At 41.8% G+C, this 16,823-nt stretch overlaps 1 protein-coding gene across 4 annotated transcripts in view; it reads left to right on the forward strand.

Moving 5' to 3' along the window:
• Positions 1–372: 372 nt before the first annotated feature.
• The window catches only part of cpeb2 (cytoplasmic polyadenylation element binding protein 2), a 30,071-nt gene continuing 13,620 nt past the window's right edge, over positions 373–16,823 (forward strand). For 2 of the 4 annotated variants that reach the window (XM_074667807.1, XM_074667809.1), the window contains exons 1-3: positions 373–1,733; positions 5,250–5,519; positions 14,257–14,347. In XM_074667807.1, coding sequence (XP_074523908.1) covers positions 825–1,733; positions 5,250–5,519; positions 14,257–14,347 — 1,270 coding nt within the window. In that variant the 5' untranslated portion in view covers positions 373–824. The remainder of the gene's footprint in view (positions 1,734–5,249; positions 5,520–14,256; positions 14,348–16,823) is intronic. The other 2 variants (XM_074667806.1, XM_074667808.1) reach the window with 1 other exon arrangement.

Here is a 16,823-nt window from a genome sequence, read left to right on the forward strand (position 1 = left end):
TCTGATTCATCTTTTGACGTCAGTTTTCCAAATGTCCTTGTCTGTTCTTATAGAATGACTCGTGATGTTAATTAAAGTCAGACAAAATAATCAAATTCAAGAGAAACATTTTTATATAAACTTGAACAAACTTCTTTAACCTTACAGCTCTTCAAATGATGCCGGGGTCATCTCATTACAGAGAACAGAGCCTCAGAGAGATATTAATGGTCTGGCTCTCTGTCATCAGAGCCCTGCTTTGGTGTAGGCTCCGTGAGGAGGGTGTAGGCCTACTGCACTTTATGAATAATGAAAAAATGACGTAAACAATGCGGTCCTCTTTGCAGCTCGGGCTGGAGGCTGGGGGCGGGCGCAGCGAGGCGTGATGCGGCGGTGACGTAGATTCAGTCGGGGATCTTTAATCCTCTGCCGCAGCAGCACAGCCGGTAACCGGAGGAGGGGGTAGCACGGTCGGACAGGAATGGACCGCACAGGCTAGGCTAGCCTACTGCAAGGCCGAAATAGCTCGGTCTTTAGATAGATGAAAATATCACCGAAGAAAAACGAGATCAGGACTGGAACGAGCCGACTATCCGCACAGGCCGGACCCCCTCCTCTCTGCTGCTGCCTGGAGCCTTTTCACTGACATTCTCCTCGTAACCAAACGGTAGTAAAATACATTTGTAAACCCATGTAGAGGCTTTATTCGATAGCAGAAGTCGATATTTTTCATCCAGCTGACGGATCTGAAGCCTTGTCCTGCCGGTTTCCTGCGCCCCGGTTCGCCCTTCAGCAGCTTCGCCGCGTCCCCGCTGTTCCTGTCAGCTGCTGCGCATCAGCAAAACATGCAGGATGAGCCTGTGGGGGTGACAACCACGCAATTACCCCCGTCAACCGACGAAAAGGACACTAGCACGGTCAGCAAATCCGGAAACCAACCGAGCCAAAGCGACAGCCAGGGCTGCCAGCTGAGCTCATTCAGTCCGGATTATAACCAGAACCAGGAGGCAGCCTTCACCGAATTCAACACAGAGCGTTTTATCCCAACGCAGTCTCTCTGTGACCTTCAGCACAACCGAAAAATACATCAGCAATTCAGTCAGCACACTGAGTTTAGCCCCTCACAGTCGCCCCCACCCCAGGGACACTTCAGTCACCTGCCCGAGCAGCGCGCTGCCGACTCCCGCAGCTCTCCATCGGAGGAGGCTGAAGCTGATGCTGCGTCGCCATCGCCTACTTCCGTGAATCCAAATAGGCTCCAGATGGACTCCCCCATCACCCACCATATCAATGGCAATGGCAGCAGCACCGGCAACATGTTGTCCGGAGGTCTCAGCGCCGCCTTCCCGAACCTCCCCACCCAGGAGCTGCAGAGCAGCAGCGTAGGAGGCTCGTCCTCACCTTCCCTCCCGGGGTTTGGCACCCCCTGGTCCGTCCAGACCAGCTCTTCGCCCCCTCCCGCACCCATCAACCCCATCCACGCCAACGCCATCAACCAGATGCCCAACACGGACTCTGACAACAGCTTCTACCCAGGTATCCCCTCCTCCATCAACCCGGCCTTCTTCCAGAGTTTTTCACCGGTGTCAGCTAATCCGTGCGCCGGGATTAACGTGCAGGGCTTCAGCGGTCCTTTCTCGCCTCAGATCAACGTCCCTCAGCAGCCGCAGAGCCGCAGGTCCCCGGTCAGTCCGCAGATGCACCCCCAGCAGGGCGCCTTCCTGCAGCAGAGGAACAACTACAACCAACATCAGGTGAGCTGGTGCTGCAGGGCTTCATCACATGAGGTTGACACTGGAGCTGGATGTGTGTGTGATCCCTCTGTAACATGACAGGAGCTAGGCCTCAGGCAGAGCACACCTCTGTTCCTCCTGACAGCTCTCCATCAGGAGAGGTTTCCATTCATCCTTAAATTTCAGCGCAGGCCCACACTGGGGGTGAAATGAGGTTAGGGAGCGTCTGCCAATAATTTTCAACCCAAAAAGGTGTGAGCGTGCGTGTCCGTGTTTGCGCGTGTTTGTGAGTGTCTGAACATTATGTTCCCAATCTTTGGAAAATAAATACTCCTTTTTTTTTGTAATCCATTTGTCATGAGAGGATAAGGAGGAAAGGAGGAGGAGGGGTGAATAAGGGAGCATCACTGAATCTGGCTGTTGTTCTCTCCTGAAGCAGCAGTGGGATGTGGTCACATGACTCCTGACCATCCTTGTCTTGTGGTTTAGTCAGTGGGAACACAAAGGCTTGCAGGGTTTGCTGTCCTAAATGAAAGCTTCTTATTTAGATGAAATGAGGACATGAAGTATGTCAGTATGGTGTGTGTTACTGGTGGTGTGAATGTGTGTTTGCAGACTGGTCAGACTGGGTTTTCAAATGAGCATAATGGTACTCCTAGAGGCGCGTTGGATAACTGCAATGGCTGCTTGAGATAGTTTTGATTTATTTTATTTCATCAATTCCAAACACATCAGTCACACCAATTCTTATTGTCTTATATTAAAAACAAAAAGGGGGATTTTCTTAATACGTTACTTTTCTTTCATTTTATATTATCTCGAGCTGCTTGCAACACTTTTCTTTAATGCATGGTGCAAGGCTCACTTTATGTTCTGGAGGGTTTTGTTACTGCTAGAAAAATGAATCGATTCTGGAAACATCGTGAGAGCTAGAATATAAGATCAGCAGCAGACAGACAGGAGTTTAAAAATATAAAAACCTTATCAGGAGCCTCTCAGGTGGAAAAAGAATTACCCAGAAGTCTTAAGTAAAAGAGAAAAGTTTGAGATACAGAACATTAAAGCTGAAACACCAGCAGCAGCTTTTACAAGCACTCAAATGGTGCAGTCCTCCTGGAGCTTACGTGTCAGCAGCTTCAGGTTTCTCAGGTGATTTGCATACAGGGTGTGTATGCAAATGTGTGTGTGTGTGTGTGTGTGTGTGTGTGTGTGTGTGTGTGTGTGTGTGTGTGTGTGTGTGTGTGTGTGTGTGTGTGTGTGTGAGTGACTGGGTGTGTCCTAAAGGCTGTGGTGTTGTTTTCCCCATTGACCTCTGACCCTGTAGGTTGATTCTGGGTCTTTGTGAATAAAACACTTAGAAATAAAAGAGATGTTTGGTGAAACGCAAAACGCTGTTTGTTTCTCAGAGGTGCCTTGGTGCTGTCATGTCCATAAGAAATCTGCAGCAGTGCCCTCTAAATGTCTTTGCTGCTGAGATCTATGTTTGAGTGTTTACTGGATGCCCATTCAGTAAATAAAACCTGAGTAAAGGGCCCTCTGGATGTCCTTCCTATAGTGAAGAAAGATCTTTCTAGATGCTCTTCCCAGGTTTTAAAGATACTCTCAGTCACGTTTAATGGTTCCGACCTGATAAATGACCTTATTGGTAATTCAACCCTACCCATGTCTGGGTTTCATGGGAACTTTGTATGTTAAGTTTTATACTACATGAGGCTTTTTTTATCTCTTTGGTCCCTGTCCTTCAAGCAGAGCACAGTGCACCGCTGATTTTTCATTTCAGTGTACGACACAATAACACGGTTCATTTTAAACTAAGAGTATCATTGTAAATATGCATTTATCTATGGAGTTCTAATCACTATATTGTTTTAAATAAACCCAAGTTTAGATAGATTGGAATTAAGCTTATTTAACAAAAATGCCACAAAGGTCTTACTGTTTCTTAGCACATTTGTTTCATAATGGAAAAACATTTGAGAGTACAACAGAAATTTTGAAATGATGTCAAACAAGGTTCACAATCAATCTGGAAAAAAGTATTTTCTTTAACAGCCTACGTACCATCTTATTTTAGGTTATAAGCATTCATTTCTAGCATTGTAGTATGCCCTGTTTGCTAAAAACAATGAAGGCCAAGTCTGAGAAAAAAAAATAAGTCAACAAATTTGTAATTGTTTTTACGATAACACTTAACTTTTTTTTTTCTTTGAAATTAGTGCATAACTTCTTTAAAATAATGTTCAAATTTATTGTCGCAAGTCACAATTGATAGGTTACATTTTTTTTCCAGTTTCTTTGAAATTTACTCCAAATTGCAAGGTAAGAAGGTGAGGAATAGCAAATAATTTATTCGAAATTATATCTCAACTCACCACAAAATGTTTTTTAAGTATCTCAATGTTCCTGCCATTTCCAGAGGAGCAGATGATAAATAGCTGCTTAGTTCTTGAATACAGAAGTTAGGTTCATTGTTTCCTCTGATAATTACCTTTGAAATGTTAAGTGAATAATATAATTTCCTAATAAGCAGTTGATCGTTAGCTATTTGTTTTTTAATTTCACCAAGTTCTTTAGTACCAAGTTTGTTTATATGCATAATTGAGATCAGATTCAAAATGATAAACCTTAATGATTAGGACTATAATGTTTTACATGATACAACTGAAGGCTTCAGATGTGATATTCACCAAGAGTGGGGTTGTAAATTGGCCTTACCTGATTGTGATAGACACTGTGAGTACAGGCACACTGCAAAACAGAATCTAGCCAGAAGTTATGTGCTAATTTTCACTAATTTCTTATGAAATTTCAGGGGTAATTTCAAAGAAATAGGAAAAAACTTTGTCTAACTATTACCTAATTGGGATAAAATTTGCAAACCTCTAAAGAAAAGTGTTACCGTTTTACGTATTCCTTATTGTGAGAATAATTTCAAAATGTTGAGAATAATCAGACTTTGGTTTTAGTATCAGATTTAAATGAAAAAAATTAAATGACTTCTGAGTATTTCTAATCTCTCCACACAGCTTTAACTTATTTTGTTTCGCAGTTAACATTGTCTCTATGTGTCTCCCTCCTCTGTTGCCTGCCTGTAAACTGCAGCTCATCGATAGCTGCCTGCAGTTCATAGAAAGAAACGGGGGAGAATTTAGGTCACATTAAATTTTGAGCGTGTGAGAAACAGAAAGTCGATTGTCCTCTGTGTAAGATTTTCACGTGAAAGCACGCAAGATTAAGCCTGATGCGATTCAATGTATGATATGCTTAACAGTGGACACAAGGTCCAGGTAGAGAGAGTGTGTGTGAAACTTACACTGGTGGTGTCGCAGCGCACGGGATACTTAGTATTAGTCTTAAAGCCCTAAATCTTCTTATCCACTCCCCCACTACAGGAGCAGATCAAGCTGGGCTGTGTGAAAAAAAGGAAGGAGACACAGAAATGGAAATAATATCATACACAGATGTAAAAAATGTAGAGGAAAGATTAAATGTGGTTGGTTAACCTTCTGTGTTTTCTACTCTTTGTCTTCCCTGCAGCCAATGGTGAAGCCCTCTCCCTGGGGGGGTCATCAGGGGAACGGCTGGGGCTCCGGGGGGATGTCCTGGGGCCGGGACCACCGCAGAGGGAGTGGCATGGGCGTACCTGGCTCAGTGAGCCACGTCTCCCCCATGAAGAAGCCTTTCTCCAGCAACGTCATCGCTCCTCCAAAGTTCCCACGCTCTGCAGGATCACTGGGGCCTAAGTCCTGGATCGAAGAGAACATGTTTCGCACGGACAGCAACAGCAACACCTTGTTGCCCCTGCAGGTAAATGCTTTGGGTTGTTAATGCATTGGTTGGTGTTGGAGGATTAGTGTGTGTTTGTTTGTAAGCAAAGTGCTGTGTGAGAATCAGAGGCTGTGAAGGAGGGAAAGACCCAGAAACAGAGATATACCTCATCATGTGAGCCCGAGCTGAAATAAAGGGAACAGGGGAGACGTTTGTGTGTGAGAAAGAGAAACTTGGAGAGATTTTTCCAATCTACAGAGAAACTCAGAGTAGTGGATTCTTCTGTCTGTAGATGCAAATTAACATAAAAGTGTCAGCCATGGTTTGCATTTCAAACAGATGGGGGAGTTTGAGCTGATCTGCTCTGCAGCTTTTAGTAAAGGTGTAACAAAGTGGGGGCTGGGCAGCTTCCTCTTCAGGTGGCTTCATCTTCATCTTGTAGGTGAGGGTTGTTTTTTTAATCAACCAAAGCTCAATTTTTATCCCTTGGAGCCCTTATAAGGTAAACCCCTTTGTTGTTTTTTATAACAAACTGTTTAACTTGACAGAGTACATGCAGTGAGGTCTACATGGTCCATCTCTGGTCATGTTTGGATCAGATCTCACTGTTTCCCTTTTCTCTCTCCTGCATGGCTTGTTTGGTTTTCAAAGTGAGATTTTATTGAACAAAACAGTTATCATAGTCTTTGTCTTCTTCCGTGATTTCTATTCCATCAATCTATGCTACCCCTTAATATGTCCCTGTGTCATTAGTTTGGTGTTTGTGGGTTTCAGAGTCATGTTTTGGATGAAGTCAACCAGAAGTGAGCTAGAATATCACATCAGATAACTATCAGTCTCACCTAGATCAAACTATATACACTCCCAACAGATCAAAACTGGGGAAAATGAGATTGAACCCATAATAATGGAGTACCAACAGATAAAACATAAACACCATGGATGTTTTTGTCTTGGAAAGCACTTAGTCAAATGTGCAGTGACAGCCTTCCTGTGATAAATCGCCGGGTAGAAAGAGTCAGGTTGGAACATTTGCATGTGGTGAAGCAGGCCCTGTCAGTTAAATGGCTTTGTCCCGCAGACAGACTGAAATGGATGCTGCTTTTGGGTCTTAAAGTGAAGCCAAAACCTGCATGAGCCTGCATGTTTTCTAATGGCCAATAGGGGGCGACTCAACTACGAAAAGATGTCTTGCATGTCAGCAGTCATCAGGAGATGAATCCACTTATATTTTCATGATGGATGATGTACATGTGGTCTGAAGTGAAGTAACACATGCCCGGCATGCTCAGACATTATTGCGGAAAAAGGCATGGAACTGCAATTCTTCAAGTGCCCACTTGGGGCAGGCCCCAGAATCACAGGGCCCTCTATAGCATCCCATACTGAAATGAGATGAGAACTAAACATGGACTTGTAGTTTGTTCAAGGCTTTGCATAAATTTGCATAACCACGGGCGCAGCTCAGATGACTCATTTGCTGAAGGCCCCCTGAGGTCCTCAGCTCAACCCCCCCCCCCCCCCCCCCTGTTTTTTTCAGGGGTTGAGAAAGTATCGTTAGGTCAGTTTTTTAACTTTATGTCTTCTAGCATCAGGCTTCAAAACATCTTCCCGGAAACCAGCGGTTAATTAGCTGTTACAATATTAAACTGAAATTGTCCTTTAAAGCATTTTGTGTGTCCCTAAGAAAAGAAAAAAAAGTATGTTTTCAAGTCTCCTTTAGTGAGGATTTGGATCCTCTGTAGAACCACACTCTTTGTAAGATATTCACTGCAACAAACTGAAATCTTCTCGAGTGTTTTTGTCTTATTTTCAGTAAAAATGTATTTTTTGACTTAATATGTGCCACATTCACCTCACTAGTCCAAAAAAATGTCTTGTTTCAAGTTATTTAAAGAGAAAAATTAGGTCTGAATTGAAAGAGAAAATTTACTTGTATTAAAACATTTATCTAGTTTCAAAGCAAATTTTATAGCAATTTTTCTTATTCCATTGGTAAAAAAATTATTTTTAAAAATTCAATTTTCTATTTGTTACCAGCAATTCAGACCTAATTTTTGTATTTAAACAACTTGAAACAAAACTTTTCTCTGGACTGATAAGATGAATGTGCCTCATATTTAGTGTAATAAGACAATTTTTACTTAAATAAGACAAAACCACTTGATAAGATTTCAGTTTTTGCAGTTTAAACACTACTGGCCTCACAAACCCAACAAAACAGCCATGAGAACACCAAACAAGTACTCAACAAACAACAAGAGAAGTCTTGACAACTGTAACTACTCCTTGCTTTGAGTCTGTGGTGGTTACTCGATCCAACCTTCCTGAACGTTATGAGTTTTGATGATAGTGTTGGTTCACTGAGGGTTTTTTAATTTATTAAAAGGAGACAGAGCACACAATCAGGAAATTCAGAAAAAGCTACAGATTTTCAGTCTAAGGTGAAGAAAGAAGAGTGTATTTATTTTCAGTAGCAGAGCATGGAACAGAAAAGAGCATAAAAACAGAATCATGATGAATAAATAACTCTTTCTGTTTATTAAATCCATCCATTCATGGTTAGAGCTCCTTACAGGAAAGGGTGTCATCACACTGAGTCATTCAGGCTGAAATAAAGATATAATGGTGTCAGCGCATGGTTTGACTGTTGCTCCAAGCTCATTTTATTAGTGATATCAGTGCCAAGAAGCACAGCGCTTCCTATTCCAGGAAACAGGCCCGACTCCATGGATTGTTAATTTCCATAAACATTGTAGGACCAAGAATATTTCAGATTCCAACTCTTTTCCTTCCTTCCTTTCTGTTTAATGTTCAGTCAGTGACACATCTCTGCTGCTAGAGGAGAGGAGAGGAGAGGAGAGGAGAGGAGAGGAGAGGAGAGGAGAGGGGAGGAGAGGAGAGGGTTGAGTTTTTGTGACACTACTCTGTCAGTCAATATTTCCTTGAATCAATCCTAAACAATTCTTTTATTGGGAAGAAATGTCAGTTCAATTTTTCCTAGATATTAATTTACTCTTCCTTTGTCCAATTTCATAAAAACTCAGACTTTTTGACCCAATGAGACAAAACTTCGTTTTGCAGAAACATTTCATTGAACATCATGTTGCATGTTGTCCTCACACTAAAATCAATCCTGACCTCAGAGGGCCTTAACTAATCCTCAGTTTTTAGGGAGATAGAGGGAATATGAGTCCTGTCGATGGCACAAACTCTCAGCTGATAGCCCCCTTCAGCTAAAAGCAGCCCAGTGCTTTCTACAGAACACACTATTCAAAGGCCAACCTAGTGTTTGCTCTGCTAAACGACGCCGACTCTCATTCAGTTCTGCAACACGACTGAGAAATCTGACTCTGGCGCTCCAGGAGGGCAATGCTGCAGGATCAGTTTAGAAGTACTGAGACATACTGTAGCAGTGGTGAGATCTTGTTACAGCACTGTTGTGTAATTGCAATGTGAAAAGGTGTCTGCTTTGAGCTACATTAGCCTCTAGCATAACATATCTGACTTTGAGTTAAGTTGTGTGTCTTCTTGAGAGGGATAATTGCCAGTGTGCTCTACCTTTACAGGAAGTTAGAGAAATGCTTCTTGAATATCCTGTCATGAACATGTGTTGCTGAGGAGCTCTGCCTTTTTAAAACAAAAGGTTTTCACCACTGATTTGGTAAAACCCCAAGAAACATCATACGCAGAGCCTGGTGCCTGCTGTCTGTGGGAACAGGATGTTCAATCTGAAAATGCTGCACATTGTATTTGATATTGAACGCACCCCAGGTCTTAACAAGAAGAGAGAATCATTCATTCAGTAGAAAAAGCTGCATGTGCTGTTTTCCTGTATCAGTTTATTTCTTCTTAACATCTGAACCATTGCCGTGCTTATAATAAGAGATTATATGATAGATTTATCCAGCAGCTGCAGGAAAGAGACACAAATAAAACACAAAGACTACAAATAAGTTACAATTGCGCTCATGTTTTGTAGGGATGTCCCAATATTACATTTTCACCTCCGATACAATACCGACACTGCAGCATTGAGTATCGGCCGATACCGATATTAATCCGATATGATGTCAGCATTAAACATGCATACTTTTATTACTTATTTTGTAGTATGTCTGTCATGTTAGAAAAGGCTTGATGAAGTGATATTATTCAAACAAAGAACAGTAGTCAGCAACAGTAGGTATGAGGAAAAACTGACCCATTTCATATTAACCAATGGGTAACAGAAACTGCTTATATCGGAGATTTTAGATGCATTCCGATACGATACGGATACTTGTTTTTTTGCTGATATCAGACCGATATCCGATATCAGTATCGGACTGGGACACCTCTAATGTTTAGCATGTCAGCCTGTAAAGGAGAGAACTACAGCTGCAGCCTGAAAAATTATTGAAACCATCTGTAATCATCAGCACTCTGCTTCTGGAAATGGGTGTCAGCTTATCAGTAATTCAGCTGTAAGCCGGCAGTCAGTGTTTAAATTATTCTTTCTTTTTGCTTTTTTATGTTATCATCTGTAAACTAAACACTGTCCTGTTTTTCTGTCAACCACATACTCTGAGCAGCGCCAGTTAGATAGCTGTCTGTTTACGTTATTTCAAAAAAATTTTTTTACAATCAACAGTACTTCAGCTTCCTTGGATAATCATCATTTTATAGGTTTGTAAAAATTCAACTATGTCAGGTCTTTCCTTAAGAGGAGAGGAAAATGAGAATCATCAGCACTAATATAATGCTACTTCCCAATCAGGTTGAGTAGGACAGGACCAGACTGATTTACAGCGCATTTAGGTCTCCATGACAACACCACGCTGGGTAATAAGGTTTAGCAGTGAGAAGAGAGATCTGTGTTTTTCTCTGCTGAAAACGATTTCTGTGATTAATTTTGTTATGATAGGGGACACAGGAGCCTAACTGTCAGACAGAAAAAGAACAAAAGGGCAGAAGAAAGATAAACGGGAGAGAGATAGCTAAAGGCTAAAACATGAGCTAAGCTGTTGGTGATAATGTTCATTCAAACCCATATGCAGCAGTTATTCTGCAGTGGTCTGTTCAAACTTGAGAGTCTATCAATGAAATGAAAAGCGAGTTGGCTCTGCTTGGTAGATGAATGGCAGGACATAACCAGGATTGGCTAACGTTACACATTACAGACATGTCTTAGAGCACCGGCCTGCCAGCTGTGCTAAATATAAATGGCTATTAAACGACATAAAAACTGACAGTGTTTACTTGTTGACATGTCAGCCTACAGATACTTTGGAGCACCAGGCTTCCAATGTTGCTTACATAAAGCTGGCTGTTAAAATGTTTGCTTGATGTCACATTTCACCTATAAATAACTTACTTCTGCACATTAAATCCAGTAAAAAGTTGACTTGAACAAAGAAAATTTGTTTCAATCCAATCTCCATTTAATTCCAAAATAAACACTCACCTCGCTAGAAGTAATTTATGACAGTGTAACAGATCCTGCTCATAACATCTTCAAAAAAGTCAGGGGTAAGATTTTGATGGAGGCTGTAGTCTATGCTGCAGACACACCAGCACTTCATGTTTTTCTGTTGTCCATGAGCTGCATAAAGACAAGTACATTTTCACTTTGACAGCTGTGTGAAGGCAGCTTTCATAGTCTCTCGTTGTGCATGTTGCTATTAACAGCCTAAGGGGCCTAAACATCGGTTTTAGGGCGAAACGCACAAGTTTTGTTGCGTTTCAGCCTCGCGTTTACACAGGAACGGCATTTCAGCCGGCATAAAACGCAAACATTTGAAAACAGCCCCCAGAGTGGGATTTTTCTGAAACGCTGCCGACTTAACCAGCGTTTACAGTGGAAACGATGACGTCACACCCCGCTTCACGGTTCACGCATACAACAGGACAACAGTACCGTCAGTCGTCGTGAACTGCCGTGTTGTGCTTGCGCTGCTCAATCTGCTGTGTCTGCTGACTGTCTTTCAACAAAATGAGCATCAGTTGCTCTACTTTTGAGCTTAGTATTCTCCTATACACCAGATGATCGGCTCAACTCTACTTCGGTGTTCTCCCAAAAGCGTCTTTTGGACAAGACAGTAATAGCGCCACCCACAGGCCTGGCATGCTTACTACAGTGTTTTCAGTCCCTCAGTGTTTTAGCATTTTCAGATGAAACGTCGTGTAAATGGGGCCGAAAGCTAAAGCTGCTGCTGTGTGTGCTTCACACTGAGAAGAGTCTGAGAGTCAGAGGACCAGACAGAGCCCGCCTTCCTGATGAGCTCATTCATCCTGCTGGCATCCACCGCTCTCACCCTGCTGCACCAACACACACTCACAGAGACATTATGGCAGAGACAAAGCAGCTCTTCATCCTCTGTTTGATGCAACACTTTCACTACTCTCCCTTCTTTAACAACTAACAGATCTGTACTCAGTCTGACTCTAAGACACCGACAACCCGTCACTGCCTGAGCATGAAGACCTGACATTTACGCTCAAAGCGAGTCACCACATATTGATATTTATGAGAATGATTATGCAGCACTTCATACAGCGGGCAGATGTCAAAGTGCTTCACAGAAATCGAAAAATAAAACACAGCAGGCACATTAAAACAAACACTGACTGATACAGAGACACAGAAAGCAAGAAAAGCTTTAAGCTGAGAACAATGGAATATGTCAGCAATGAGTGAAACAAAGGAAAAGTGACAGTTAGTTAAAGTCATTGTTGAACAAACACACTTTAACTGAAAGCCTGGGGAAATGTGTCCATGCAGTTTGTATTCCAAAAACCAGCTCAAGGATTATTCTGTAACAAAGAATTGGGGATGTAGGTCACTCCCATTAAACCATTAAGCGCTTTGTAAACAATAATCCACCCAATAAAGCCTTAAATTGTGAAATGTGTGACGTAATGTTAAAATAAAATTTTAAAGACCCTGAGAGTCAGAGCGGGTTAGCTGGAATCAACTGAAATAAGCCCTTTTTACACATGAACAAAACTTAGAGGAGTGACAGCATGAAGGTGGTTGTAGTGACATGAACCCAGAGTAACTCACTAGGAAGAATCCTCTCATCAGCTGCCCAGACCCAGCGGACCGTTTCCACAGCTTTATGATGTGCTTTTCATAGACAATCTTTTGCTGTGTGCCACGTGTGAGAAGAAAAGTCTGGACAATGTCAGGTCCAGATTGTCTGGTGTTTGTGTACAAAAAAAAAGACTGTTTCTCATGTCCTATCGTTAAAGGTAGGATCAGCAAGAATTTTTGTTACTTGTTAGTAAACACAACAATTAAACTTGGCCCCTCCTCCTTGGATCAGTATCTGCAGCAGTGCACACCCACAGCTTCTGACCATTACTACAGAAGCTACAAGGTATTTGCCACATACCTGCTCAGTAGAAAGCCAATGGTTTCACTTTGGTCGTGTTTTTCTTCCTCAGTGTTACATCAACAATTGTAGCTTCTTGGAAAAGCTTCTTCCACTCACTATTATCAACACACAAAGTCACTTGTGCACTGAGCGCTCTGTGATTGGCTGATGTAACCATGCCTATTCTCCACCCAGAAACATCCTGATACAACCAAAACATCAACATACAGGCAGAGGAGGGGGTGAGGCAGACACAGACACTGACACACATGTAAAGAGGCCCGTAGGAGACAATTGAGCAGAATTATCCCTATAAAAGTTGACATTTAATTTTTTAGGAAAATCCTGCAGACTCCACTGTCAGGTTTCAATTGTTGGTATCATTTCTTGATGTATTGAGATTAGGGCTGCAGCTATCGAATATTTTAGTATTCGAGTATTCTACTGAAAATCCCATCGATTTATTGAGTAATCGGATAAAATACATTTTTGTTTAGTTAAAGAGCAGTTATTTTTCAAATGAATTTTTTTCTCTTTAAGAAATAGAATTCTCTGATCCAGCATGTCAATAAGAGCACTTGCTTTGGTAGCTCCAAAATTTGTAAACACACTTTGACACATTTTTTGTGCCTTGTACATCTCATCAAATGTTGCGGACCCAAATGGCACCCGTTTTGTAGAATGACCCATTGGTCTCCAAACTCCAGAAAAGAAGCTAGATTTGTTGCTAGTTGCTATTTTGTATAAGAGGTAGCTTGAGGGGTCTGAAAACTCTCTTAATATGGCCTCAGCTCTATTTGAAATACCACTCTTTGATCTTTTTTAAAATTAAACAATTCCTCGAGGCGGAGAATATTACTCGAGTAATTTTTGTAATCGAGTACCTCGAATCATTCGAGGAATCGTTTCAGCTCTAATTGAGATATAAGACCAGAGAATTTAGCCTTCCGGTATCTGATCGACTTTACACAAACACAACAAAGAGCTGTTCAGTATCTTGTTGGGACTCAGCAATATCTCTTAGTGAAAGAACTATTGCTCTGATCAGATGATAATCTCAGCTGATAATCGTATTCAATTACGGCTTCGAGCTCCGGCCTTTGGTTTCTATTTTACTTCTGTCAGCCAGTTTCTGGGAAAAGGACTTGAGATCTTTCCCAGAATCAGCTCCATAGGCAGCTCAGTATACCATCAGACTTATGAAGTGCATAAATATGGAAAGAATGTTAATCCAAGTGTGAGCTACTCGTTCTCTGTAATCTCTTACATGTTAAGCCAAATACCCACACTTCAGAGGCTTTGTTCTGCATAAGCCAAATCAGCGAAGTGTGTGAGAAACGTGCAGAATTAGACATGCATCATGATTTGTTTGCTCAGCTCGGACTCCAAATGATATAAAAACCTCTGTGTGTTTTCAGGACCGCTCCAGAATGTACGACAGCCTGAACATGCACTCTCTGGAGAGCTCTCTGATCGACATCATGCGAGCCGAGCAGGATCCGATGAAAGGTAAGACGGCGCTTTCCTTTCCATCTACGTTTGCGGGGGGTCAAAGGGAGGCGATCGTGTTCGGTTCAGCAGCATGACATTGGTGCAGGGAAGTGACAGGTCCATTGCTCCCAGAGCTGTGTTGTTTTTCTGCGCAGAAGCTTATTTTCTCCCTGCTGAGAGCTTAATACTTCTGCCACCAGCTGCGCATTGACATGACCTTCCTGGTGCTACTTAGCCTGAACAAAACATGGAGCCAGGAGAGAAATGATCTGAATACTTCCAACTTGTTACAGTGTTTGTCAGGCTGAGCACATCACACTAGCTTTACTTTTCTCAACTAAGAGGTCTATAAATACTCCTGGGTCTCTTTTTAAATGACACATTTTGCTTTTGGCAGTTGTGAGGAGAGAGTTCACTGTAGTGTGACACTGTCGCGGCCTCCCGGGCTCAGCTGCTGGACATCAGAGGAGCAGTGTCAAATAACCCTCCCCTCCCCTGGTAGAGACGGCTGCTTGTAGCTCATTTACAGCCTCACAGGAAGGCAGCTTCATTTCACACTAATGCATGATCCAGGAATAAATCAAACTATGGAGCGTCACAATTCTCAAGCATCTCATTGGTTGGATGTACGAGTCTCCATTCAGGCTTCTCTGAAACCTCAGAATTCAACCTGAGCCACCCCCCTGTCTGGCCAGTGTCTTGTTTTTCCTGCTCAAGCAGATGGAGAGGACATGGGCCAGTGTGCACAGCAGAGAAAGGGGGGATCTGAACTAATTTTAGATGTGATCGCACTTTCACTCACTGTGCATGACAGCCAAGAGAGGAGACGAGAGGGAAGGAGGGCTTACAGGGGTGCAGGGCTCTGCCATTTATAGCTCTGCTGCAGCTAACAAAACAGTATCAGAGCTCCAAAACACGAGAGCTGGATGAAAAAAAGTAGGTCTACTGAAACATTAAGTAAAAATCAGCATCATTTTATTTAGGTTATTATAATGTCTGAACAGCATGGAACAAGTTAATAGTATCGATAGCTAAACACACATTTCATCATGCCGCTGTCTTGACCAGGACCCCCCAGAAAAGAGAATTATTTTTGATAATAGTCCTGATAAAATAATGTTAAGTAAAAAAAGACATGCAGAAGTGTCAAAAACTAAAGGTCGATGAATTTAACCGTGTTTTGAGAGCACAAACCTTTCTTCAAAAGTGACCTCCGCTGTACAGTCATGTATTTCGGAGGCTTCTAATAATTTGAGGAATTATGAACATTTCAAGTTTAACCTTAGATCTTTTATGTTTTAATGAAAATGAGCTTGATATAGAAATGCCTGGTGTGAAATAATGAGCATGTTCAGGTGATTGTGAAATATCAGCACTGATGCTTTATCTGAACGAAAACACCTGCATTTCCAAAAGCTGCTCATGATTACTATCAAAGGTATAACTCAGACACTAGATAAATTAGATTTATGTTCAAAATCAGTGTTTTGTGATGCTCTTTGTCTTAAAATGAGGAGCTTGTAGCTGATGCTCTGTTAGCGTTAGCTCAATGTGATTTCGCTATTGGTCAGTTTTTGTGTCCATGGTTAATAAAGATTGGAGGCCTCTGTCGACGATTTGCCTCAAAACTCTGTGTCAGAAATAGATGGATGACATCACGGAGGCTACGTTCATTTATTGTGTGGATTTAACACCCAGAAAGGATGCACAGTGCACGATGGGTTATGTATTTCAGGTGCTTTTGTGAATTACCAAAATAAACTGTAACACAGGCCATGTCCAGATGTAGCTGGGTATCTGGGAAACCACATATATTTTTATATTTTTATATTTTTACGCCTGTTGTCCACATGGAACTGCAGTTTTACATCACTTAAAACAATGTTTTCTGAAAACTCCGGCCAAAGGGAAGAAATTGGAGGACTCCAGTTTGATGGTTTCATGTGTACACCAGGAAACTGAGTTTATGGTTCTCAAATGCCATAGCTGATGATGGGGGCTGATTCTGATTGGCTGGCACAGGTTTCACGTCTGGAAAACACTGCAAATTATGGGCTTGCCATGCTTCGAGCCACATTTGTTGGCAGGGTTGTCTGCTGCCTGTGGATGAAAGTATTTAAAAAAATAATAATATAAAATAAGAGGGGGGTATTGTCTTTGAAAATACCCAGCTACATGTGTACAAGGCCACAGAGAGGATAGGAAAGGGTACCAATAAGAAATCCTGGTGTGCTAGAAAAGTCCAAGTCACCAAGTGACACTCCAAAAAACTGGAGGATTATATTTCATACCTTTCATATTAAAATTTTTTCTCAGTGCAGAAAAATGCTCAGACATATGAAGATGCTCCACCCTTAACCAACTGTAACAGACAGTTTGTATTAAGTCAGGTTTGTGTTTTTTAAAACACTTCTGGATAAATGTCTTAAATGTGATTGATTGGTTTTGAATTTATGCATCGTATTTCAGATTTTTAAAGTTTATTAATAACCTG

Source organism: Halichoeres trimaculatus, unplaced genomic scaffold (assembly GCF_033239565.1).
Source record: "Halichoeres trimaculatus isolate MK-OKI-2021-1 unplaced genomic scaffold, fHalTri1.1 fHalTri1_scaffold_4, whole genome shotgun sequence".
NCBI classification, from domain to species: domain Eukaryota; kingdom Metazoa; phylum Chordata; class Actinopteri; order Labriformes; family Labridae; genus Halichoeres; species Halichoeres trimaculatus.